General features: G+C 41.0%; 1 protein-coding gene across 1 annotated transcript; it reads left to right on the top strand.

The window, feature by feature from the left end:
* Window positions 1–25210, top strand: LOC306747673 (sodium channel protein type 5 subunit alpha-like; the record flags this gene model as incomplete). The annotated part of the gene is made up of 24 exons (XM_079230746.1): window positions 1–71; window positions 1259–1387; window positions 2280–2371; window positions 2460–2702; window positions 2828–2891; window positions 7164–7305; window positions 7607–7808; window positions 7901–8082; window positions 8180–8554; window positions 8672–8801; window positions 8904–9142; window positions 10204–10377; window positions 10593–10949; window positions 14331–14723; window positions 17293–17410; window positions 17551–17705; window positions 18135–18308; window positions 20202–20324; window positions 21548–21820; window positions 22004–22057; window positions 22141–22282; window positions 22572–22672; window positions 22825–23095; window positions 23994–25210. The coding sequence occupies 24 exons, from the start codon at window positions 1–3 to the stop codon at window positions 25208–25210; spliced, it is 5421 nt and encodes a 1806-aa protein (XP_079086872.1).
* Window positions 25211–25905: the final 695 nt, after the last annotated feature.

The following is a 25905-nucleotide window of genomic DNA, read 5'->3' on the forward strand; positions in this document are numbered from 1 at the left end:
ATGTTCACCATACTGACCAACTGTTTCTTCATGGCCATGTCTGATCCGGCACCATGGACAAAGTACCTGGAGTAAGTACACATGTAGCACTTAAGCTAAAACTTTGTGTATATTGGAAACCGTGCTTCATGTTTTCTAATGTGGAGCTTTGTTGGGATTTGTTGTTTTGTCAGTGATGATTGAGGAATCATGAAAATGTAAGTATATGATGTAAGTGGTTTATATACTGCAGTCCAGAGGCCCCAAAGCATGTAAAACAAAAAGCATGTGGTGTCGAATTAAACTTAAATGTCACTTAAAATTCTGGAGAAATATTGTGATGTGCATGATGTGTAAGATATGGCAGAGTTGTCGTCATCGGTGGGTCACAGGCATTTTTGATCACGCAGCATGCTAACGTTATCTTCATTGATTTAATTTGTTCATCTACTTTTGCAACTTTAGATATTAATTTTTACTAGCAGTTTGTTTTATTGCCGGGAGTTACATGAGAATATCAACTATAGTCTTTTATATATGTTAAATATGAAGCTACAGCTGGTAGCAGATTAATTTAGTTCAATGTTAGCGTAGCGAAAACGGGGAAACGGCAAACCTTCAAAAGGTACGAAAATAACCAACGGAGACTTCAGGAACTTACTGTTCCCCGGTTAAGACATAGCTTGGCATTAAAACCTTGACTTGTTTATTCACTTTACACATGTTTTTTTCATTTAGTTTTCAAAATATAGCATGTGTGAGCTTTAGACCCTTTGGTATGACGACTTTGTTCGGACAGTGTCAAGCTAGCGGTTTCCCCCTTCCAGTCTTTGTGCTAATCTAAGCTAACAAGCAGTTGACCGTAGCTTCATAGTTGCTGTCTGACTGTGGTAGACCTGAAGTAAAACCTGAATGAACCTGAATGAACCGACGACTGGAAAGTCTTCACTGTGTCCGTAGGCTTACATTATTATGCACAATGTTTGTCTTCGTAAATATTGTACAGGTATTAATGTAGACTGCAATAATAGGTGTTTAGGCAGGCTAAGTTTGATCTTCACACAATCTGTCAGTGACATCACTCCTATATTTAAAGTTACTATAACATTAAATCATCTAACACACTCATTTATTTATTTTCCATGCTTTGCCTTTCAGTCCTTGTTGATGCCGATTGTGGTTTACTTTAATGCTCAAATGTGTTTTGAACTGTAACTCTTGAGCAACACTTGATTCAGAGCTTAATGCATTTACTTTCCCCTCCATGACTTTTTTTCAGGTATACTTTCACTGGCATTTACACTTTTGAGTCGGCGATAAAGATATTTGCAAGAGGATTCTGTATAATGCCGTTCACCTTCTTGAGAGATCCATGGAACTGGCTGGACTTCAGCGTCATCGTCATGGCGTGAGTAACCGTGTCATTCATGTTCCATTCATTTATATTTATGTATTATTAGTATTAGTATTATTATTAGTGAAATATTTGAATGATGAATATATATATATATATATATATATTCATCATTCAAATATTTCACTTTGTGTTGAGGTCTACATTATGCTTGAACATCTAATTAAAAAGGTCCACCTTAATTCATAGTTCACATTCTGTCTTATGGCGCCGTTTTTGTGCTTACTGTAACAATGTGAAGATAAAAACTAAATACATGTATTTATATATATCATATTTTAAATTGTTTTTGCCCATGTTTTTTCAGTAATTCATCAGTCATCCTAAATAGTGATTTGAAACACCATGACGATAAGCCTGTTGTTGAGGTCATAGATCTGTGTGCAATGACTCACTTCCCATGATGCAGGTGGCAGATTAGACAGGTGACCTCTCTTAGTGCAGCATTTGTCTGAGACCAATCATCCTGACATTTGCTTTGTTTGAAAACAGTGAGACAAAATTCATTTTACCGCAATAAGCATTTTTAAATTTTTTAAACCAAAACAGAGCAAAAAAAAGACTCAATATTGGATTAATTAGTTGGACAGAAACTACAAATGAATGCTATCGTTGCTTCGTATCTGTGTATGGCAACTGTTTGGTAACATGTTAGCTACTTTTTAAATTGTTTATACAGTGGTTCACTCTAAATCTATGAATTTAAATGAATGAGTGAATGAAACCAAGTAGTCACAAAAAATAAAACATCATAATGCTATTTGATTGAAATGTAACCATAAAGACATGATATACAAAAGTTAAGTATGTCTGAAAATTAATAATTTTCCCCGGCGATCCTACAGATCACCAGATTGTTCATAAACCCCCTGATATCAAATTCCAGATACGTGACAGAATTTGTAGACCTCGGAAACGTCTCGGCGTTGAGAACCTTCAGAGTACTACGAGCACTGAAAACCATCTCAGTCATCCCAGGTAAGGTGGCTGCGACGCATCAACAGAAAACCGGATGTGTCCCTGTGTTCCCAAACAATTGACATCCCGTCTCCTCTCCTTCGTCGAGGTCTTAAGACCATCGTCGGTGCTTTGATCCAGTCTGTGAGGAAGCTGGCAGACGTGATGATCCTGACCGTCTTCTGCCTCAGCGTGTTCGCCCTCATCGGCCTGCAGCTCTTCATGGGCCTGCTGCGGCAAAAGTGCATCCGCAGCTTTGCGCACTGCGTCAACTCCTCCTTCAGCCCCAACGCATCTTTCATCTGCAACAACAGAACTTGGAGCACCACGGCGGACTTCCTCACCAGCGAAGGTCAGCCAAAAAAAGAAAGAAAAGAGAGACACATATGTACATGAAGTGAATAGTGTCCCTTGTCATCAGCCTTCAGTGAAGTTAGACAAAAAACTTCTTCAACTTCTTTTTCCCCTTTTCCTTAGATAATTTTTACAAAGTGGAAGGAGCAAAGGATGCCTTAATATGCGGATATGGAAGTGATGCAGGGTAAGTGAGTGTTTGTCCTGATTATTGCTTGTTAATCATCTGCTGGCTATTACATAATATCAGAATATTTAGCGTCTCATGGCTTTTGATCCCATGCATGTCATCTGTATTATTGGATACAGTAGGTTGAGCATCAAATTTGGCGTAAACAGTTTCCGCAGAACTAGAAAAGACAGAAACGACAATGGCTGACGTGCTTCAGGCTTCACGTTTCAACCTGTGACCTCTGGGTGTAATGTATGGAGGAATGATGCCATCAGAGGGAGGGGTGTAGCGTGAGAGAGGCTGTACATAAGATGACATGTGGTGTGGATAATCACCCCGGCTCCACTGGAACCCTTTACAGAGAAACATGGAGTTGCCAGCTGGAGAGAGAGAGTGTGTGTGCGGGGGTGGGGGTGTCTTTGGAGATTTCATCATGTCAAAAGCTCTATGACATGATTAGGTCAACCGGATCGGGCCGGATTGATATTTAGTTTTTGTTTAGGAGGAGACACTGGTCTGAAGTCTTCAAGCAGCACCTACGTTTGTGCGCTTGTGATGGAACTGAGACATTTTCGATACAGTTTCTAACATCAGAGTGAATGTCTGCATGCATACATTTTATCTGTGGACTTTGTTCCCAATCAAAGGCACAGTGTGAAACCTTCCAAATATTGCTACTCAGCCTACGCACTGAATAATCCTATAAATCCAAATGCTTTTGAAACAAGCACAACAGGATGACTCAGATTTTCCCCATGCCAGGCCCAGTTCAAGGGTTATAGTGAACTAAATACCCATCTGTGTGAATCTGAAATCCTGCAGCTACAACAAATGTGTACAGGCACCAAATCTTTTTTCTCTCCATTTGCTCAACTAACAATAATGGCTCCATTTGCTTGACAAGAAAAAATATAAGTAAACCAAATCATGGTCAACACACAGATACAGGCACATTAATACATTTAAACATGCTTTGCTTTTTAGTAAAATTATTTATTTATAGTACTTTTTCAAGGTAATACGTTTTATATTACAGTATATGAATTCATGCATTTATCTTGGATAGAGATTTGTTATTGGCATCAGAGTCCCTTTAGCTTTAATCTCACTCTGCAACCTCTCCTCCAAAAACACAGAAGCTTAATCTCCCAAGAAGTAAAATCTGATTCAGTAATTTGTCAGAACGAAAAGAGGATACTTTTGAGGGCATTCAGAGGGAAATGGCATCACTAAACTTCCATAAATAGTAGTTCAGTAAAATCAGAATAGCACCAATATGACCTTTCCAGCTGTCCCACAGTTTACCTAAAAATCACTATTGACACTCAGTCTCATTCTGTTGTAATATTTTTTCCCTATGTCTAGCGGGTGTGGGCAATAAGAGAAACGGGGGGATTCGTTTTGTCTCCCTTTATTATTAACTGGGCTTTGTCATCACCAAGAATGTGGTATTTATTTAAAAAAATATATTAGTTTGATGTTAAATCAAAGACAGAAAGGAACACTTACCAAGTTATAGGTTAGACTAACCAAAGAGTAGCTTATATATTTGTCAGAATAAAGGATTGCCAGCCTTTTGACTTTCTGACGCTGGCCTTGGAGACGGGCAAGAAATTAAGCAGGTCAGGACGGAGGACGGAAAACATAGAGGATGCTTAATCTTTTGAGTGTATTCCAACAAGTAATCCCTGAGTAGTTTTCCAAATTGAAGCTTTGGATACGTTATGATGACACACACATACACAAGTGAGCAGGCATGCACACACACGTACACACGTACACATATTTAAATGATATTTTCAGCCTAGATGGTTAACAAGTTTGTGATAAATGATTTGCTTCAAAGTTCCAAGCTGTTTCTCATCGCGCCTACTGTAGTGTTCAGTCCAACGCTTATCTCCTCACATCTTAAAGCCACTATGCATCAAGGATTATGACTTTGGGCAGAGAAACCCACCACCTCAGCCCCGCCCACCATAGAGGGAAAACACTTTGCTGCGATGGACAGATGTTCCTCTGATGTGCTGTTACACAAACTGCAGGGAATTGATGGTCCACTCTCAAGAGTACTAGTTATAAATACTGTAAAACATGTCAGCAGAGACTTTCCAAAGAGCTCCTACACACCGGGGACTTGGTTGTTTTGGTGAAACAAGACTTTATGAAAGTTTAGAGGGCCGCGTCTTACAATTTTTGCTCCTGAACTAGAAATAATTTATACTCAAAATTGTACACTGATCATTATCAAATGTATGTTGAATGATTATTAGGATGTGTTTTCTCGGGCGTTCCTGGAAGCCATTGATTTCCATTGATTTTCATGAAACTATGAAAGTGTGTAATCCATCACAGTGAACATTGAGTCTGCATTTTCAATTTTACATTATAGTTATGATGTAATGCAGTCGGAACTTTTTCAATCACTTTGCATTGCAAAAACATCAATGTAAAAGCAAGTTTCAAGAGTCTGCTGACAGACTTTTATATCAAACAAATAGGAATTAAAAACAATGTTTGCAGGATAAATAATCCAAACATCTAAAAAGGAAATTAATACGTATCGCTCCTGTGTAATACACTGACGTCCAGAGAATTACTAATGAGTACAAAGTAATACATGATAGGCTCTACACAGAAAAGGAAGAACAGTGATATGATTACATATTATGGTATTCCCTCTGTGTGTGGAGGCAGAATTGATCCCACAGCGAGTACATGTGGCACAGCAGCTCTCCTTGAGGATGATAAACCATGCAAGAGTCAGTCTCCAGGGCAGTTGCTATAGAAACCTCAGGGACACCAGCCTGATAGAGGCCTCGTTGTTTTACAGCAACATCTAATTTGAAGAGAAGTCTCACATTATTGCAATTGTTTAAATGACAGCACTGACTAGCAGTGTGGTTGATAAAATAAGTAAGAGAAATGCTTGTTTTTATTGAGAGATTTAAATCCAGCAAGACATTCGGAACAATAGAACAGTTTATAATGCTTTCACTATTATTTTGACTATTTTTAAATCAAATTCGGACTGATTTCATACTTTCCATGCAGCCATTGTCTTCAATTGAGTACATTAGAGTAAATCGAGTTTCCATGGTTATTTTATATTTATTATCTGCAGATTATTGCAGTGTATCTATAAAATGCCAGAAAATGCTGACAGACAACATTCCATTTCATTGCAATTTACAGAAAAAGAAAAGCAGCAAACTATTCGTCCCTTTTGCTTGAAAAATTACTGAAATGAATTATCGTTTATGAAAATAGATGCTCGTTAATATTCTTCAATTAATCAACTCATGATCTCATTTCAAAAAAATACTTGGACGATACAGGTGGACGATACAGTGAACAAATCAGGAATTTTTTTTTTGCAAACTAACAAGATATGTTGTAAAATCATGTAAATTTAGGCGTTCTTTTACATTTAAAAAGGTCCTTGAATTTTGGATAATTATTCCTGCTTGCTATTTTGGAATGAATACAAAAAGTATTCCTTTAAGGTAGGACATCAATCTAAAAAAAACAACCCGATATGCTTTGAAAAACGATGAACGGTATCGTAAAGTGTTCACGAAACAACAGTATATTAATAGGCGGAAATATGCGAAACCATATTGAGTAAAAGAGGCGAGCAGATTGGCTGAGCAGTGCAGCAGAGGGGAAGGAATGGCCTGACAGCAAGATGTCGCTGGCCTCACGCAGCCTGCTCTGTCCTCCCTGCTGGATATTAGTGAGCATTCGTACTTAGCTGGCCGGTCGGTGAGACCTACAGCTGTTCTCACAGCAGCGCTCTGCCGCCCAGCTGTTTCCCAGCCATTACGAAATTATTCTTCGCTCAGATTGACATGGCAGTCCAGCTTGTTTTCAGCTGCTGGACTTAAATATTTGCTGTAATGCCACTATGCTGCCCGACAATGGAGATCAGAGATGAATGCATGGAAATATTTTTTTAACTGCAATTTGATATCCATCTGGCTCAGCGTAATCCCTTTTGCTGCGGTGCATTTTAGTGCTCCTGCTTGGAACGAATTCCAAGGGCCCTCTTCAGTTGAAATAATGGTGTTGATAGCAATGTGTGTACTTAGTGACTCATCCGCTTCTCTCCCCTGTGGAGTCAAAGGCCACCGGGAGGCATGAGCGTAGATACTGGAGATGTTTTTAACTCTGGTAAAGCAGCCTGTGCGCGACCACAGCTGGGTCTGCCCCCAGCTGCACATCCTTTGTTTATTTGTGTTGTCCCATAATCATCTGTCTTTCTACCTTTCAACTGTTTGTGCATTACAGGAAGTGTCCAGATGGATTTGACTGCCTAAAAATCGGGAGGAATCCAAATTATGGCTATACCAGTTTTGATACCTTCGGCTGGGCTTTCCTGGCCCTCTTCCGGCTCATGACACAAGACTACTGGGAAAAACTGTTCCACCAGGTGTCATTTTTTAAATATGTTTTGATCCACAATACAATAGCTTTGCTCAATCAAATGTTAAATAATGATGATTAAAAAACACTCTGGTTAACACTCTTCATGTCTATAATGCATTATAAACATACTGCGTGATAATACACTGTATTGTTATGGATATAAGAGGGAGTGAGTCCTCAAATGTCGGCAATGAAATTATTGAGTTGAATGTTGTTCATAAGCAAACATTATGCTAAAACTACAAAACCCGAAAAAAAACTTGCATGCAAATTTGATTGTACTGACTTTGTGTCTGCTCCCTCAGACGCTGCGCTCAGCAGGGAAGACCTACATGGTTTTCTTTGTGCTGGTAATCTTCCTCGGCTCATTCTACCTGGTCAACCTCATCCTAGCTGTTGTGGCCATGGCCTATGAGGAGCAGAATCAGGCAACCATCGCTGAGGCCTGGCAGAAGGAGCGGGAGTTTCAGCTGGCCATGGAGCACCTTCGCAGAGAGCAAAGAGTAGGTTCAACGCCAACAGCCAGCGAGCATCTTCATATTCATATTTTTAAAAATGTATCTCATGTAACATAACTCCTTTCTGTGTGAAGTTGGCAGCAAAAAGACAACAGGCACAGGATACAGACTCAGTGTTGTCCCCAGAGCTGTCTCCATTCTGTCTGAAGACAGGCAGCATACGTCGGAGCAGCAGTAGGAGAAGAAGATCGCACCGGGCGTTGTCGGAGGAAACCGCTGAGGAAGCTGCTGAAGAGAAGTTTGACCCACTGGATGATCCAATGGTACATCATCCAACACCCACACTCTAAACATTTCTCCCAGCCTTTGATGTTCTCCTGAAAAGCCGTAGGACCCAATTTGTCGCCTGTGTTTCCGTAGCAGTCTCTGTCTCCCCTTCCGGTCCACCCTCTGCTGTCCACGCTCTCCGCTCACCCCCTCAGCACGAGGAGAGGAAGCCAGATCAGCGTCTTCAGCGCTTTCCGGGCACGCAACAACTCAGAGGCTGACTTCGGGGACGATGAGTACAGCACGCATGGGGAAGCCTTCAGGAGTCGCACCAGTTCAACAGCGACGCACTGGAAGAGGAGGACGGGTAGTGTGCGGAGCCACTGCTCCCAAATCTTCACCCCTAGCCTCAACATCAATGGCCGGCTGAACATCTCCCTTGATCAGAATGGTATCACCACTCTGGGCCTCCTGCACACTCCCACCTCCATGCCTGCTTACAGCATGGAGAGGGTCAGGGAAGACACAGTGAGTGACAGAGGCCCGTGTGTAGTTAGAAGAACCTGCAGTGAAAAATATCTTAATTAATAGCTGAAAGGAGAACAAAGCCTTGTATTTTATTTTGGGGGGTTTTCTGTCTTCCAGAAGCCCACCAGTGTGGAGGACACAGTTACCAGACTTTTCCTCCAGCCCTCCCCGACAGTGACTGAGCCCCCTCCGGTGCAAAGGAAAAGAGGGCTGAGCTCGGTCAGCTTCTTCAGTGATGCCATGGGGGGTGAGTCCTTTTGAGTAGTTTTACATTTTGGGAAAATACACTTATTACCGGATTTAGGAAAAGGCCTGCAGATGAATAGTTCACCTTGATGTCTCTTTGCAGAGCTAGAGGTGTCGAGGCAGAAGTGCCATCCCTGCTGGTACACATTCGCCAAGAGGTACCTGATATGGGACTGTTGCCCCTGGTGGCTGAAGATGAAGGAGTGGGTGAAGTACATGGTGATGGATCCTTTCTTGGATCTGGGTATCACCATATGCATTGTGCTGAACACCCTCTTCATGGCCCTGGAGCACTATCCCATGACTGAGGAGTTCAACACGATGCTTTCAGTGGGCAATCTGGTAAGGGCCTTTTAAAGATAAGGGGTGGGCAGGTTGTCGGCATGTGAGACACTAAGTGCTGTTGGGTTGGCTGTGGAGAGGACTGAAAGCTTCACTGGGAAAAAAGTAAAGAGAAAAGACGACAGCATTCAGATAATGTCTTTCTCTATCAGACAGTTGGGTTTTTTATAGCAAGTGCTTTGCTGCACTTGAGGTCAAATACGGCCGTGTTGATCCTTTATCAAGCGTTCTGCTTTAGACTATTTTGCGATTATCCTTGGTAAGAGGGAGTATTTTTAGCAGGGAGTGGGATTGATTCGTCAATTTTTATTTTGCTACCTCCCCCTACTGGTAAATTATAGACTCTGCTAGGGTGTCAAGTTTGAAAACATTCTTAAAAGAAGATAAATGGAAGTAATTTATAGGTTATTTATTCGCTTCTCTGCTTATGTTTTGGTGCTATTTTTCTTCCATATTTTCTCTTAAACGTCATGGATGTCTGTCTGGGTCCTAAAACGGGTACATTGTTCATACACAGTATCCATTCTAGTCTTCACTTTGACCCTTTCCTCACATCTCTAAACCTTAACTTAAAGCTGTTTTTATCTTTAATCTGTTTTAGTCACTTTGATGCAGCAGAAAAACTGTGAACACATCATTTCACCTTTTGAAGTTGTTACGGGGAACATGTTAACAAGCAGTAGCCTATTTATACATCCAGCAAAAACAGAGCAACATGAGTTCACCTAAAAATATAAGTCCAATATTCACTCTGCTTCTTGCTCTATTTTGGTCTCCATCAAGTCACGAGGGAAATATCTGGCTCTTAAGCTGATAAATGCTCCACTATGCTCACCAGCTAGTCGATCACTTTCTCTGTCTGCTGTTTGATGCTTGGCCTGTAGTGTACAATGTTTTTCAAAGCATTCCTTTGTTGAAAACCACTGCCAGCAGCTGGAAACAGGGTTGATGAGGGCAGTAAGACCGAACCAAATCTTTCCCGTTACTCATAATCCATTTAACGCATTTTACGCCTTTTTACGCCTTTTTACAGTTTTTATGTCCCTCTCTATCTGTTTTAGGTTTTCACAGGAATCTTTACAGCTGAGATGGTGCTGAAGCTGATCGCCATGGACCCCTACTACTACTTCCAACAGGGCTGGAACATCTTTGACGGCGTCATTGTTTGCCTTAGTCTGATGGAGTTGGGTCTTTCCAATGTAGAGGGGCTGTCTGTCCTGCGATCGTTCAGACTGGTAACAGAAATCTCTCACTAATTTTTCCCAAAAAATCTTTGCCATTGTTTGCCTTTTTATTGTTGTATATTTTATAAATGTAACAAATCAAAGGTGATTGACAAATGATTAAATTCTTCAGTTGAGAACATCTTATAATTCAACATCAAATCAAACACACAGTTTCTTGTGAAAATGCAGCATCATTGGTTTCCTCACTTTCTTCTCTTCATCAGTTACGAGTCTTCAAACTGGCAAAATCCTGGCCCACTCTCAACACGCTGATCAAGATCATCGGCAACTCGGTGGGTGCCCTGGGAAACCTGACGCTGGTGTTAGCCATCATCGTGTTCATCTTCGCTGTGGTGGGCATGCAACTGTTCGGCAAGAACTACCAGGACTGTGTGTGTAAGATCTCCATCAACTGTCAGCTGCCTCGCTGGCACATGAAGGACTTCTTCCATTCCTTCCTGATCGTGTTCCGGGTGCTGTGCGGCGAATGGATAGAGACCATGTGGGATTGTATGGAAGTGGCCGGGCAGCCCCTCTGTATCCTGGTGTTCATGTTGGTCATGGTTATTGGGAACCTGGTGGTGAGTATTTCATTTGTACATGTTTTAAGTCTTTTTCAAAAAGGCCTGTGACCGAAACCAACATTGAATTGTGAAGATTTACTATTATTATATAAATAATCTCAATAATCCCAGAGTGAGCTACTCTGTTGCGCTGCGCGATATGTTCTGTCATGAGGATGAACATGGGCATTGTAGTTTATCTTGAGTCGATACAAAAAGAGAATACTCAGCCCGAGCACATATACTTCAATATTTTATGGTAGCAGGAAGTCTACTGAGAGACAACATGTAATTGCGTGTCAATACAACCAATTGTAAACCAAGTGATGCGTTGTTGCACCAATGATGGTTGGCGATTCCATAATATGGGGATGGGACATCCTCAAACAGTTGTTGGTGCATCATCGCTATATATTTTGCCAACTCAGACATCTGTGTCGCCACAACGGTTTGGACGCGAGGAGCGGCTTTACCGCAGCCTCATGTCCAACGGGGCTGAATGTTTTTATCCACCGCTAATGAACTAAGCCGTATGGGAGAAACTGTGACCTAAGTACTGTACAAAGGATTAGCCAGGGCCACAGAGTGTTCTCGCTGTCGTTCCAGCATTTGCAGCAGGTACTGAGGTTCACACAGGATGCAGCACGGCGTGTACATCATAGCATGCGGCTGTTTCTGTAAAACATAGTTTTAATCTGTATGACAGCTCTGTTTGTACACAACTGCTATCCATCCTGCTGTTACTCTGTGCCATAGCAAGGATATGTATATATGTGTTGGTCTGCCCATATGGTGATTTGTTCTCCAGCTGTGTACTAATTTTACGTTAATGAGAACAGAAAAATCCCAGAAGCGCGGACGGCCAGCAGATGCAGCGTTTTTTCCTTAGACAGGGTATAGTTTTACTTGGAATGTGATGTCATTTCAGTGACGATTCCTGAAATCACACATTGTAGCGGTGTAGTCGGTTTCTGCATTATATCGGCCTGAGCGAGTGGAATCTAATTTAACATTTTTGTATTTTATTCTTTCTACCTAGCCTGACCCTAACATATATTACCAAGAGATACTGTATGTGTTATGGAAGTCAGAACATATTTCATCTCATGCAAAGCACAAATTAGAAAAGTATTATACTCTGCAATATGAGCCTCATCTGCACTACAATCAGCTCAGTTCTGTTGCATAGCTGTTTTAAAACCCTGTCAAGCTTTAAAAAAAATGGAACAAGGCTTTGAGTGTGGTGGATCTGTTGGATATGGTTCAAACACCTGTTTCCAGCATGCCCTCTGTTCCCTCTGCCATTAAATGGTAGCGTGTTCCACATTTAATCCTACGCTCTGAAATGTATCAGTCTGTCAGAAATCATTTAAAACATTTTTGGTTAACTCCAAAATATTTCGTACTCTTTGCAGATCTCTCGATATTGCTATTTAAAAATACATGAATGTGCAATACACAGTTGTGTATTTCCTGACAATATATAGTATAGCATTATAGAATATATACAGAGAAGAGTGTTTGGGGACACATAGTTGACATAATCTTGCTATAGAACTGTTATTGAAGAAGAGCAGCCGATTTGCCATGTCAATTTAGCATTTATCACTCAACTGGATAATTTGTCCAAATCTGAATAGTTTGGAAGATAGTGCCCTTTTTTTGTATCACCTTTCCATAACCAAAGTGAAAGAGTGAAAGTAAGGAATGGATTAAAAAGGTGTGTTAAACTGCTCCAACTCAAGCTACAAAAGTTAGTCTGCCGTCTATCGAGCGGGTCATACAAGAATGATTTTTTATGCATCCACACCGTTGGTGAATTTCTTCAAGTTTGGCACAAATGTCCTCCTGGGCTCAAGAATTAACTGGTTAGAATTTGGTGGTCAGTGGCTCACTGGCTACTGACCTCACCAAACACGTTTTTTTGTCATGACTGAAGAATTCATGTGTTTATTTTAAAAAAATCCCACAAATGTCTAAAAAGAAGTGATGACATCCCGGACAGACATGAATGTGACTGCAACTTGACTGGTTGGCGGAGTTAAATAACATCATATTTCATTGTATACTATAATACTGTAGTTCACTAGCTTTATGCTGCAATGCCTTTACAATACCACTCATTTATTCCCACGTCTTCTGCATAGATCATCAGCTTGTGGGGATCCTGACAGCTTTAGCCTCAGAATATATTAGTTATGTAGCCATCATGTCCACATTTAAGACGATTGACAGTACTTTTGTTGTGAAACAAATGTTACAAAGTCAGCAGGAGATTGAGTTTTCAGCCAGCTCACAGTCGTAGTTTTAGCGATAAATTCGTCTTTTCAGCCATCAAAAAAACATGGTTACCGGCTAGAAATACAGAGCATGTTTTTATTGATTTATGTGTAAAAGACATATTTTCAAAAATAAGAATTTTGAGTGCTAAAGCTGCCTTGGATATTTCTGTAAACTTCCCTTTGTGCTGCAAAGCTTGACAGGAGTAGCAACCGTAACTAAGGTGGCTCGGGGCTTAGCGAACGGCCGATTGCTAAATGACAGGTCTTCTCTACCTCCAGCACCGTTTATCATCTTTAAACTCTTTAAATACTCAACTTAGCTTCAAATATGGTTTCTGCCCTTCCAGAAGCACTGGCGTAAGATGAGCGGTGAAAGCCCTTCAAGAGCACACATGGCAGTTTATCTTGTTTTACAATTGCTGGATACAGACACCTTCCGTGACCCTGTTGTCTGGGCAAAGATTGCGACGGTGCTTCTTATTGAGTTTAATGGACAGGAACCGCCACTGCACATGAATCGTGGGAAAGCTGTTTATCCAAAGGGATTATCCAGGATGCTTAGGGGCAAGAAGGCCGGAGGGCATTCATCACTAATCATCTGCTCATGCTCCCCATCTCTGACTGACTCAGTGGCTAAAGATGATCCTTACCAACTGTGCACATCACATATGCACACAGGCAGTACACACACACACACACACACACACACACACACACATGCTACTGTGCAGAGATATGCTTGATGCTGCTGCTCTCTAAGCTAGTAGGCAGATTGCTTGGGAGTTGGATGCTTGGAAACTTGAGTTTAGCCACACTGAAAATCAGCCATATGTGCCTGAGACTATCTGTGTAGAACATCCTCCTGAATTCACAATGCAGGATTTGCCAGTGTTGACAAAATATCTAGGAGGTCATGTCATGCACGAGGTACACTTATCCTTAAGCTTACAGGCTAAACGATGTTCTGATTTGTAAAGAAAGATAAATGTTGATACAAGCACAATGTAAATACAGCATGTTCTGCCACATTCAGGCTAAATGGCTGTCGGATTATATACTTGTTGGGGTATTTCTACCAAACCAAATGTAATGTGACATAACATCTGTCCGTCAACAGGTGTTGAATCTTTTTCTGGCCCTGCTGCTCAGCTCCTTCAGCTCCGACAACCTCTCCGCTCCGGAAGAGGACGGCGATTTGAACAACATCCAGATCGCCATCGCCCGCATCCAATCCGGTGTTTCCTGGCTCACCGTGTGCGTCATCGACCTCTTCAACCGCGGCTCGAAGCAGAAGGCCAATCAGGCCACCAAGCTGGTTGGGAATCACGTGGAAAGCAACGGTGGGATTTTTGGACGCTACGGTGAAAAGTACATCATACCAGAGGGGGACAGCTACATGACGAATCCGAACTTGACAGTCATCGTTCCCATCGCACCCGGAGAGTCAGATGTGGAGTTTCCGGAGGAGGAGGAGGTTTCTGAGTCGTCAGAGGATGAAGACAACAAACCGGTGAGTTTTTTCACTTCCTATGTTTACGCCTGACCTGAACCCTCATGGTTTACTGTTGCAGTGGCCTTTGGATAGTATTATATCAAAACAGTTTTTTGTGCAAAAATGATCAGCGATCACTGTTTTGAGTGAAGCCGGAAACAAATTTCCAATCAAAAACAAGTTTGTTAAAGTAAGAAGGATCCAAGTGAACAACACTTCTGTGTTGTAGCTTCTCCTTGATGTGTATTTCTGTAGAATTGAGACTACGTTAACCACGACTATGCTGCTTTTCTCATTTTGTTAGACTACAGCAAGCATTATGGCTAACGCTTTATTTTATTGAACTGTAATTTCCTAATAATTTACCAGGAGGTTTCTTTTAAATATTTATGGACAATAAATTGGTATTAATCGTAGGGAAAACATGCTTTTTCATGGAGGAACAAATCCAAGTAAATACTCGATCATTATTCATTCATTATTGTGAAGTTTGCTGTTAATATATATATAATTGAATGCTGGCAAGTAGACATGTTGAACATGTGTGCGCGTATAGCTAGCTGCCTTTCTGAAGACTGACATACTCGGTAAGCTAAAAAGTAACTAGAAGTGTACTGAACCAACTAAACACCATCATTACTTTCCAAATTAGAAACAAAGTACACTTTACTTAAAAGTCAAATTAGCTCGTTTGACTGGAGTTTCTAAAACAACACCCTAAACACAGTAGATTTTGACGCTTTACTTGTATGTAAATACAGGGCTTATGTTCTTGTTAAGGCTTCATTTACCTTGTTCTCATACTATTTACAGTGTAAGACGACAAATGTCAAAAAGAAAGGTAGTTCGGCATATTTAAATGATTAAAAGAGATTATATAATCTAATGATTATATAGTATTATAGCATTATTTATATCATAAGACAATAAGACCACCGTTTCCTGAGCAAGCTATAATTAAAGATATACTTCAACACTTTGGGGAAATATGGTTATTTGCTTTCTTGACAGAAGTAAAGATCTGAACTATTTCTGTAGGCATGCCTCTGCGCTGAAAATTACGTTAGCTTAGTTTAGCACAAAGACTGAAAACGGAGTAAAACAGGGAGTCTGGCTCTAGCCTGACACAATCCACCTACCAGCACCTCGGAAGCTCCCCAGTCAACACGTAGAATCTTATTTCTTTAGTCAAACTGAAGAGTAAAAACAACACATGGTTTCACGGGGGAGTCATGTGCCAGACTAGTTATTGTGTAGTAAGTCTTGCCATATATAGATAGTTTGACATAGTTTGCATAACGGTTGATTTATGGATTTTGAAAGCAGACTCTGTTTTCAAAACAGGATAACAAATCTTCTTTTAATAGTTAGAGGCCTAACATGGGCTGATATCGCGCAAACACCATGGATAAATATATATGAGTATTGGCTACTTGAGTAAGTTTGCAATAACTAATTTGCAGTATGCATTACTTATTATCATTAAAATGCTATTGTTGCTAACTTCCATGTGTATTAGTTGAGCATCTCTCTCTCTCTCTCTCTCTCTCTCAGCCTCTCTTTATCAAGCTCCCTGTTTCTTCCTCTTGCCTCATTCGCCCTTCCTGTTTATCTGCATTCCCCTGTCTCTCGGTGTCCTGTGGGTCGGGGTGTTTGTTGAAGGTGGAGAGTGTGTTGCTCCAGTCTTGTCCTCTCTGGCAGGCAGACAGCAGCTGGCCAGATGTGGAGCCAGGCCCTACCGAGCAGATTAAAGTGACACAGCTGAGCAGAGCCAGGCAGGGCCGGGTGGAACTGAGCGGGCTGCAGTCTGGCGCTCTCTTCTTATTTCCCTGCCCTGCTCTGCTCCGCACCACACCAGAATTAGGCATCAGGGAAAATGGAAATGACAACAAAATAGCTTTCTAACAGCTTAACTGGGTATCAGCAGTTGCTCAGCCGTGAAGAAGGATACATTTAACATGTGTAGAGCTTTAAAGAACAAAAGCAATCAGCCTATCTGTGCATGCATCACAATTGTATACAGCACATGTGGCACTAATTGTCTTGAAAAGCCATCAGTGCACATTCTCTCTGCTCCGTCTTCGAGCACTAGTACTAGTAATGCTGGTAATCTGGTCGCCAGGTCCTGCAGATGCTCTTTAATGCTGGATTAGACTTCGTACCAGTTTATAGGATTGAAGCTGCACCTCTGTCCTATAAATCGTGTTAAATATGTTGCAGTTACAACACACGGAAATCTTATCAAAACTGAATTAAGGCTCACAGGAGATTAAAAAGGCAAGGCGGTACATCTAGGTGAGCTAGCTCTGATGGGATGAACCCACCCTGAACACAGGGCAGAAAAATGCTTTTGCGCTGTACTGTTTGGTTTGAAACCTATACGCATATTGCACACGTGACCACACCCTCAAACAGTGATGTCACAGCAGGTGTTCAGCCTTCGACAGCTGATGGAAAACTCACCGCAATGTCCATCCGCCTGTATCCTGTGCTATACGTGTGTGTATGACAACTCATTAATGGTTCACACACTGTTTGATGAAAAATGTAAGTCAGTTGGTAACAGTGAGACTTCTCAACCACTCAGGAGATGGTCAGCCTATCAGAGGGCAGCACGGTGGATCTGAGGAAGCCTGGAGAAGAGATGGACAATTTATCAGAGCTGGCTGAAGAGAGCATGGAGCCAGAGGAATGCTTCCCAGAATGTGAGAATTGCAAATTTAGAGTTATAACCATGTAAAACGATGAGTCAAAGTTTTTGCAGCAATCATTTCATACATTATCAGTTATTTGTAAAGCATAATTCCTTCATGTCTGCACTGGGTTTTTTTGCCTTCCCGCTCAGTTTGCATGAGGCACTGTCAGTGCTGTGAAATCGATACGAGCCGTGGTCTGGGCCAGGCCTGGTGGAGGCTGAGGAAGACCTGCTACCAGATTGTGGAACACAGCTGGTTTGAGACTTTCATCATCTTCATGATCCTGCTCAGCAGTGGGGCTCTGGTACGGCTCATTTATTTACTATAACACTATTCTTTTTTTCTTAATACATTGAAAGCATTAACAAAAAACATTTCATGTCTAAGTTTCAGTCCTGGTTTGTTTGTTGGCATGGCATCGGATTTCATGCAGCACACAGCACGAGACGTTTTTCACACCACGGTTGTCTTGAATGCTTTTATTGTGAAGGAGCAGCAGCAGACTCCGCCACTAACAAAGTGATAACTAAATTCAAAATAATATGCTGCATGTAATAGAAAATTTAGAGAAGTTTGAGTGTAATTTCTGCTTCATTAGTTTTATAGTTCTGTTTAGTGCCACCCCCATGGTACTGAAGTTCAACTGCAATTGAATTGTTCTGTATGTCAAACCAAAAGCAGTGGCGTGACGCAATGTTGTTATGTTGCCTCACACCGCTGTCCCTCCCTTCAGGCATTTGAAGACATCTACATTGAGAAGAGAAAAGTCGTGAAGGTGGTGCTGGAGTATGCCGATAAGGTCTTCTCCTACATCTTTGTGCTGGAGATGTTCCTCAAGTGGATCGCGTACGGCTTCAAGAAGTATTTCACCAACTACTGGTGCTGGCTTGACTTTCTTATCGTGGATGTAAGCGAACATTTTACACGTTTTTATTACACCACATGAAAGGATGCGGTCACGTGTTGAGCATTGGGGTTGAAGTTTAACCCCTCCCATTGTAGCTAAACGTTGCTTGTCATGTTTGTGGGATTACAGCTTGGTGAGTCACGTTATTGACCCGGAAAGCACTCGACCTTCCATGTATGCTTTACAACAACCGGCCGCCCGCATGACTGACATTGTGCGTCAAATTCGCAACTTTATGAATCCCACCATCAAACTCCACACAGCTGTTTTCACGACCTGGAGCAATTATCTAGGAACATACATCTAAACCGCACACCGAGTAGTTGTAACATTGTACCATTTCACATTTGCTTTGACAGCAGGATTTCTTGCCAGACAAATTAAAAGAAGCGCTCCAGTGATCGGGGTCATGTTGCGCTACATTTAAACTGTTGGGTAAAATGGATGTGGCTCTGTAGTGGTCATATAAAGTGCCCGAGGCGTTGACTTCCTCTGATTTCACCTGCTGTTACACAGATTGCCACAGACCGCTCTATTGTTAGGGTAAGTTGTAGTTAGCAGGTCCCAGGTGAGTATGGGCTCTGGGATTGGAAACGTGCATCTGCCTCACAAATGCTTCTGTGTTTCTTCACTCGTAAGTGCTTTCTGTTGTGATATCAAAAGCCACCGTCTTCTGTCCAAACAAATGCACTTCTTGTGAAATGACCTCAAAACGTGCCGCTGTTACTCAGCTGTCATTCTATGAATCAGTTACTTCAGGGCCTTGGCTTTTATATCAAAATCAAATGCAGTGTCATTTACTCTTAAGGTTTATCTACAGAAGATGTACTTTACATAGTATATTATAATACAACATATTATAATAGCGTATTAAAAATATGAAAATGTTGCTGAACAGACATTTGAGTCAATTTAGAAATGCACTGGTGGAGCTTATGTCTAAACTGTTGTGTCTAATTAATGTGCTGAGTGTTATTTGCTATGTCTGATTAGATGAAAAGACAAATCCTTTTGATAATCTCAACTACCAACCTTTCGTTTCTCTCGATGAAAACTACCACCTTGTTTTCTTTTACAGTGTTTTTGTATTTTTCCCTCTGTACTTTCTTGGAGCCAAAGACTTTAATTGTCGCGAGAGTAAATTTTGAGAATCTTCTTTAGATATATTGGACAAACACATTTATAAATAGACTTTTATAAAGAAATTCAGACCATTGGGACCTTGTTAGTCCTAAATTGTTTTTAATGAACTTCAATTGGATGGAAATTGGGAAACAAATTTGGCAAAGATAGATTTAAATTCTTTATAAAACTCACTCTATTTGATATATATACATATTTTCTATGCATATATAGCTGAGTTTGCATTCATGGACACTATTTGTCCATATGTGCATACTTGTCTGTGTTTTGTCATCATCAATCATGACATGAATTTATTTCATTTACATCATGCCATTTTCATTCATGGCTGTCATCCACGGGTCATTCAACAGCGGAATACCATTTAGTCCTGTCCGTTTTGGATGTAGAATAGAGTGGAAGTCTAAATTTTCTAAAAGATTAACCAACAACCAAACCAAATCTAAACCTAAAAAAATAATTAATAGTGTTCCTAACTGTGGAATGTCCCAAAATACACAAAAACTTTAAAATATGTCTCTTCTAATGTTTTAAACTTGTATGGTTCTTCAAAAGTCATATAATTGTGATATATAGTAATATAATATGCAGTTCCTCAACTAATATGTTGATGAGACAATGTATGTGATTTTGCTTTATCCAGTGCTTTTCCACAATGTTTTTGTTTTTCCGTTTGTATTATATACCAAAAAGAAATTGAATCCTTTTTATGATTGTCACAGTTTTCTCATCTTTCTGTACTCAATATAGGTGTCCTTGATAAGCCTGGTCGCAAATTCACTGGGATATTCCGACTTTGCTGCGATCAAGTCCCTGAGGACTCTGCGGGCTTTGAGACCTCTCAGAGCTCTGTCCAGATTCGAGGGCATGCGGGTGAGGAATGCGTTTTCTGGTAGTCGGTTATTCAGTCCGTTGGTTGGTCCACTTTCAGGATGATTATCTCTTTGAAATGATGCAGCAGTAAGGTCTAAAGCTATCCCAAATCATAGCACAATATGTGAACAGTCCTCTGCAAAGTTTGACTTTGAAAAAGTGAAGCAGAACAAAGTTAGAGAGGGTTTAGTACAGAGAGAATTCAGGCGAGGTCTCCAAAATGTGTGCCATTTGAATTTTCTCATGTACCAAACCTTATATTTCACTTGTATATTACTTATGGTGTTCAATACACTTGTGGATTTACCGGGGGAAATGTGTTTTTCTTCTTCTAATCAACAAAGGTAGGCAGCATTTGCTGACTGAAAAGCGATAAAGCAATTCATGTTACTGTGTTCTTTGGTTCATATCTCAGTGATACTTTGGAGCAGAGAGTGTATCATGTGTAAATCTCACCCTATATAGGGGCCATGGTGCTTAAAAGGTCTAAAAGATTTATTTTGGATGTTTAAGAAAAAGCACATACACACACATGCGTTGATGTTTAAAACATTGGTTAAAACATGCGTTTAATTTTTTCAGGTTTTTCAGAAAACACAAAAAACTTGACCAAATGTAATAGGGGTGCACAAGCTGCCTCTAGACACTGCACAACAGGCGTACTGTAATACCAGTCAAATTATGTTATGATTACTAATATTATGTTCGAGTGAGATTTTCATTGACAAAAATACTCGCAAAAATGCTAACTAAATTGCTAGCTTAAATGCCATCTTGAAAAGCTTGTAAAATTGTCTAAGTCACATTGTTTTTTGACTTAGGCAAAATAAAATGGCCTAAGTCACACTCTTGACATAGGCCGTTATACTATAGGGGTAGAATTGCATGATCTGTTCAACTGAGGATGTAGGCGATGTTACCAGAGGTGGCTAGTATCATGAGGAGATGATTTAGGCAAGAAAATTTGTCAAAAAATTACGTAGGCCATTAATTTAGGAAGGTGACGATATGTTTCTTGATTTTTGCAATACTTGCTATTATCTTGTTTATTTTCTCTTACTATGCACTAAACAGGCAATGTATGGGGAAACCTTCTGATTATTCTGTCAACTATCAGACCGTTAGCTGAATAAAGAATGTGGGCAGTGATTCATGTGTAACCTGACTGCCAGAGAACCTCGTTGCTGGGACACTAACCCGTATCTGACCCTGTTGCCCGTCAGGTGGTTGTGAACGCTCTCATCGGAGCCATCCCTTCCATCATGAATGTGCTGCTTGTGTGCCTCATCTTCTGGCTCATCTTCAGCATCATGGGGGTCAACCTGTTCGCTGGCAAGTTTGGGAAGTGCGTAAACAGAACCGGCTTCATCCACAGTGTCTCCGTCGTCAACAACAAGTCAGAGTGCCTCTCTATGAATGACACCCAGTTCTACTGGACAAAAGTGAAGGTCAACTTCGACAACGTGGGACTTGGCTACCTTTCCCTCCTGCAAGTGGTATGTGTTTGTTTGTTTTTCTGCGGAGGTTTGTCAAATCTGTCAAACACGCTTTCAGTTGAGGAAAGCACATTTTTCTTGTGTGATGAAGAATTTTGTATATGTTTTTTCAATAGATAAAGTCAGTGATTTGCAATGCAATGCACTGCCTTGATAATAATGCTGGGTCATATTGTATTATAGGCTACATTTAAAGGATGGATGGAAATAATGCATGCAGCTGTTGACTCAAGAGGAGTAAGTATGTCTATATACTTCCAGGGCCTACATCGTAAATATGCTTCAGTAGCCAGCAGACTTATTAAACTGTTTGGTTTCAGGTGGAGGAACAACCCATCAGAGAAATCAACCTGTACATGTACCTCTACTTTGTGGTCTTCATCATATTCGGCTCCTTTTTCACCCTCAATCTCTTCATCGGTGTCATTATCGACAACTTTAATCAGCAGAAAAGAAAGATGAGTATTGGCAGCACTGATGTCAGGCCCGGACCACTTGGTGTTTGCAAGTAGCTCTGTACCTTCACAAGATAGATGCACATTTTTTTCCCAGTCAAAAATAATTGTACAGTCATGGATTTCAAATATTTGGCATATTTCATTCTTCAGGCAAAACTAACTATGAAGAATTGCGTGCAAATACTTACTGGCTCGGTCTGGAAGTAAACACCTTTGTCACCTTATGTTGATCATCAAACATTCTTTTAAAATTTTCTGTAAAAATAATGTCAGGTGTTTCTGCCAATACTTAGGTGGGCAGGATATCTTCATGACGGAAGAACAGAAGAAGTACTACAACGCTATGAAGAAGTTGGGATCTAAAAAGCCTCAAAAGCCAATACCAAGGCCTGCGGTAAAATTATATAATGTCACATGTTCCACATTTTTTCCGACATTGCCATTTTATGTCCTATTAACAACCCCCAATCCTTCATATCGTGCAGCCTGCTCACATTCTTAATAATATTGTACTAATAACAGCCATTTGTAATTTCCAATCCCTAGAATATTCTCCAAGCCTTCTTCTTCGATCTCGTGTCCAAGCAAGCCTTTGATATCCTGATCATGATGCTCATCATCGTCAACATGGTGACCATGATGGTGGAAACCGATGAGCAGTCAGAGCGCATGGAAACCATCCTCAACAAGATCAACCTGGTCTTCATCGTGATCTTCACCACCGAATGCCTGATCAAGATCTTTGCCCTCCGCTGTTATTTCTTCACAGTTGCATGGAACATCTTTGATTTTGTGGTGATAATTCTATCTATTGTGGGTAAGTAGAGACACAAAAAAGAAGCACGCCATTAACCTTTGCCTCTGCGTTGTATTCTTCAGTCGCACTGGTTTATCCATTGTTTGTTAGCAGAATATTCTTTAATGTTGTGCAATTTTACTTTTTATGTTTGCTATTTTCTCTTGGACTACTGTACATCCTTCAATGAAAGATTTCTGGCAGATGTATCCACATCCAGGTGCAGAATAAAATCTCTAAACATTTTTATGAACCAAATAACAGATAGAGAGGAGTGTGCAGCCTTGACAAATGCTTATCAGTTATCTCTTTATTTTTTCGTTCTTCGTTCCTTTGATATTAATTGCTGCATTGTCTAATGTGACTTTATGTCATAAAAGATTTACTTCTCGCTACTGCTCAACAAATTACAATATGTTTAAAAGTCTTGAAGCTGCATTATTTTGGGGGGCCTTTTTGGGGGCTTCTTGAAAGCAGTGGAATGAGCTGTAAATACAACATAGGCCCATGTCAAATTATTATGGCTATCATGTTAGCAAACAGGTGCTTATTTACGCATCCAGTAGACATGGAGCAACGTTAACATGTATTTGTTGTGGTATCGCTGTCCAGCAGATGAATATAAGTCCAGTATTCAATCTACTTTTTGCTCTGTTTTGGCCTCCACCAACGTCCGAGGAAAATATCTGGCTCTTTAATGCTCCCTTATGTTCACCAGCTGGACAGGTAGCATACAGAAGGTTTATCAAGAGCATTTTCATTCACCGTCGGTGAAAGTTTTCTGCTTTCACATCACACATAGTTAATTGATCCGTTGTTGTTATAAACATTTGGATTATTGCAGCTTTAACTATATTGTAGTGTATCGTTGTGCAATGTGATAATCCTCATCTCCCCTTGTCTTTCTGTCTCGTTTCAGGAATTGTTCTTGCTGACATCATTGAGAAGTACTTTGTATCTCCCACCCTGTTTCGTGTCATCCGACTGGCAAGGATAGGACGGGTACTTCGACTTATACGTGCAGCCAAAGGAATAAGGACTCTACTGTTTGCCTTAATGATGTCCATGCCAGCACTCTTCAACATTGGCCTCCTGCTTTTCCTCGTCATGTTCATCTATGCGATCTTCGGTATGGCGAACTTTGCCTACGTGAAAAAACAAGACGGGATTGACGACATGTTCAACTTTGAGACCTTTGGGAATAGTATGATCTGCCTTTTTCAGATCAGCACCTCGGCAGGTTGGGACAACCTCCTGAGTCCAATCATGGCCAGCTCCCCAGAGGAGTGCGACCTCTACTTTGTCAACACCGGCACTAACACCCGGGGAAACTGTGGCAGCCCCTCAGTGGGCATCGCTTTCTTTGTCAGTTACATAATCATTTCTTTCCTCATTGTGGTGAATATGTATATAGCTATCATCCTGGAGAACTTCAGCGTTGCCACAGAGGAGAGCACAGAGCCGCTGAGCGAGGATGACTTTGAAATGTTTTATGAGGTCTGGGAGAAGTTTGATTCTGAGGCCACGCAGTTCATTGAGTTTTCCATGCTGTCAATCTTCGCTGACACCTTGTCGGAGCCGCTGCGCATAGCCAAGCCCAACAGGATCAAGCTGATTTCCATGGACCTTCCCATGGTCAGCGGGGATAGGATCCACTGCCTGGACATCCTGTTTGCCTTCACAAAGCGCGTCCTGGGAGAGTCGGGTGAGATGGATGCCCTCAAGCAGCAGATGGAGGAAAAGTTCATGATGACCAACCCCTCTAAGATTTCCCACGAGCCCATCACGTCCACGCTGCGCCGCAAACTGGAAGAGGTGTCCGCGATCATCATCCAGAGGTGTTACAGGAGGCATCTGGTGCGCCGGCAGTTGAAACAGGCGTCCTATCTCTACAGACAAATAAACTACGAGACTGTGGTGAATGTGGAGAACGCTCCAGAAACCGAGGGGCTGATAGCCTCCATGATGCATCACTTTGGACTTGTCAGGGTGGAGATTGCACAGACAACAGAGGACACTCTACTGTCCTCGCCACCATCCTATGAAAGTGTGACCAGAGCAGCCAGTGACAGATCTTTATCCAGAGACTCTGAATTCGGGGAGCCTGGTGAGAACTACGAGGAAACTTTCCTTTGAGACTCGACTGTGTGGAGAGTGTTTGTGTGGTTTTGGTCTTTTTTGTTTACAGCAGAGAATATAGCTCAAAAGACGGTCAAAGAGATGAAACATTTTTATATATTAGTAGGTGCCAAGGAAATATGCAATATTTTGAAGGAACTCAGCCCCCGTTTAAATTGAACAACCCAGAAGTCAATTTTGTTGCAGAGTCAGGACCTTTCATGAGAGGAAGTTGATCTTCTCCTCCCACCATCTTAAAAATGTACATTTGGCAATTTAAAACACGAAGATTGAAAAAAAAGATGCACTCTATTTGAATGTATACCTATATTTAACACATAAGCTCACACGTTAACTACATTTACTCAAAACACCACATGATCTGCAGTTTTTTTCATATCAATAAACAATGAACATCAAATTCACCAGAGGAAATTGAAATTGTATTCATATTTGCGGCAAAATGTTTGTTAATATGCTTCTTTTCTCCAAGGTTTTGAAACGCTTTGCTTCGCCAGCATATGCAAAAAATTGCTCGCTAAAAGCAGATTACGAATATTGAACAGCGCACAATTCTCCCCAAATATGTCCCAGGAGGCCACGGCACTGTTTTTATTTTGGATTTGCATTCATGACTGTAGCTGCTATGGAGCTCTTATTCAGGTGTTACTAATAGAATTTTAACCAAAGCTAGCATTTGCTCATAACATTTT

Source organism: Taurulus bubalis, assembly GCF_910589615.1.
Source record: "Taurulus bubalis genome assembly, chromosome: 1".
Taxonomy (NCBI): domain Eukaryota; kingdom Metazoa; phylum Chordata; class Actinopteri; order Perciformes; family Cottidae; genus Taurulus; species Taurulus bubalis.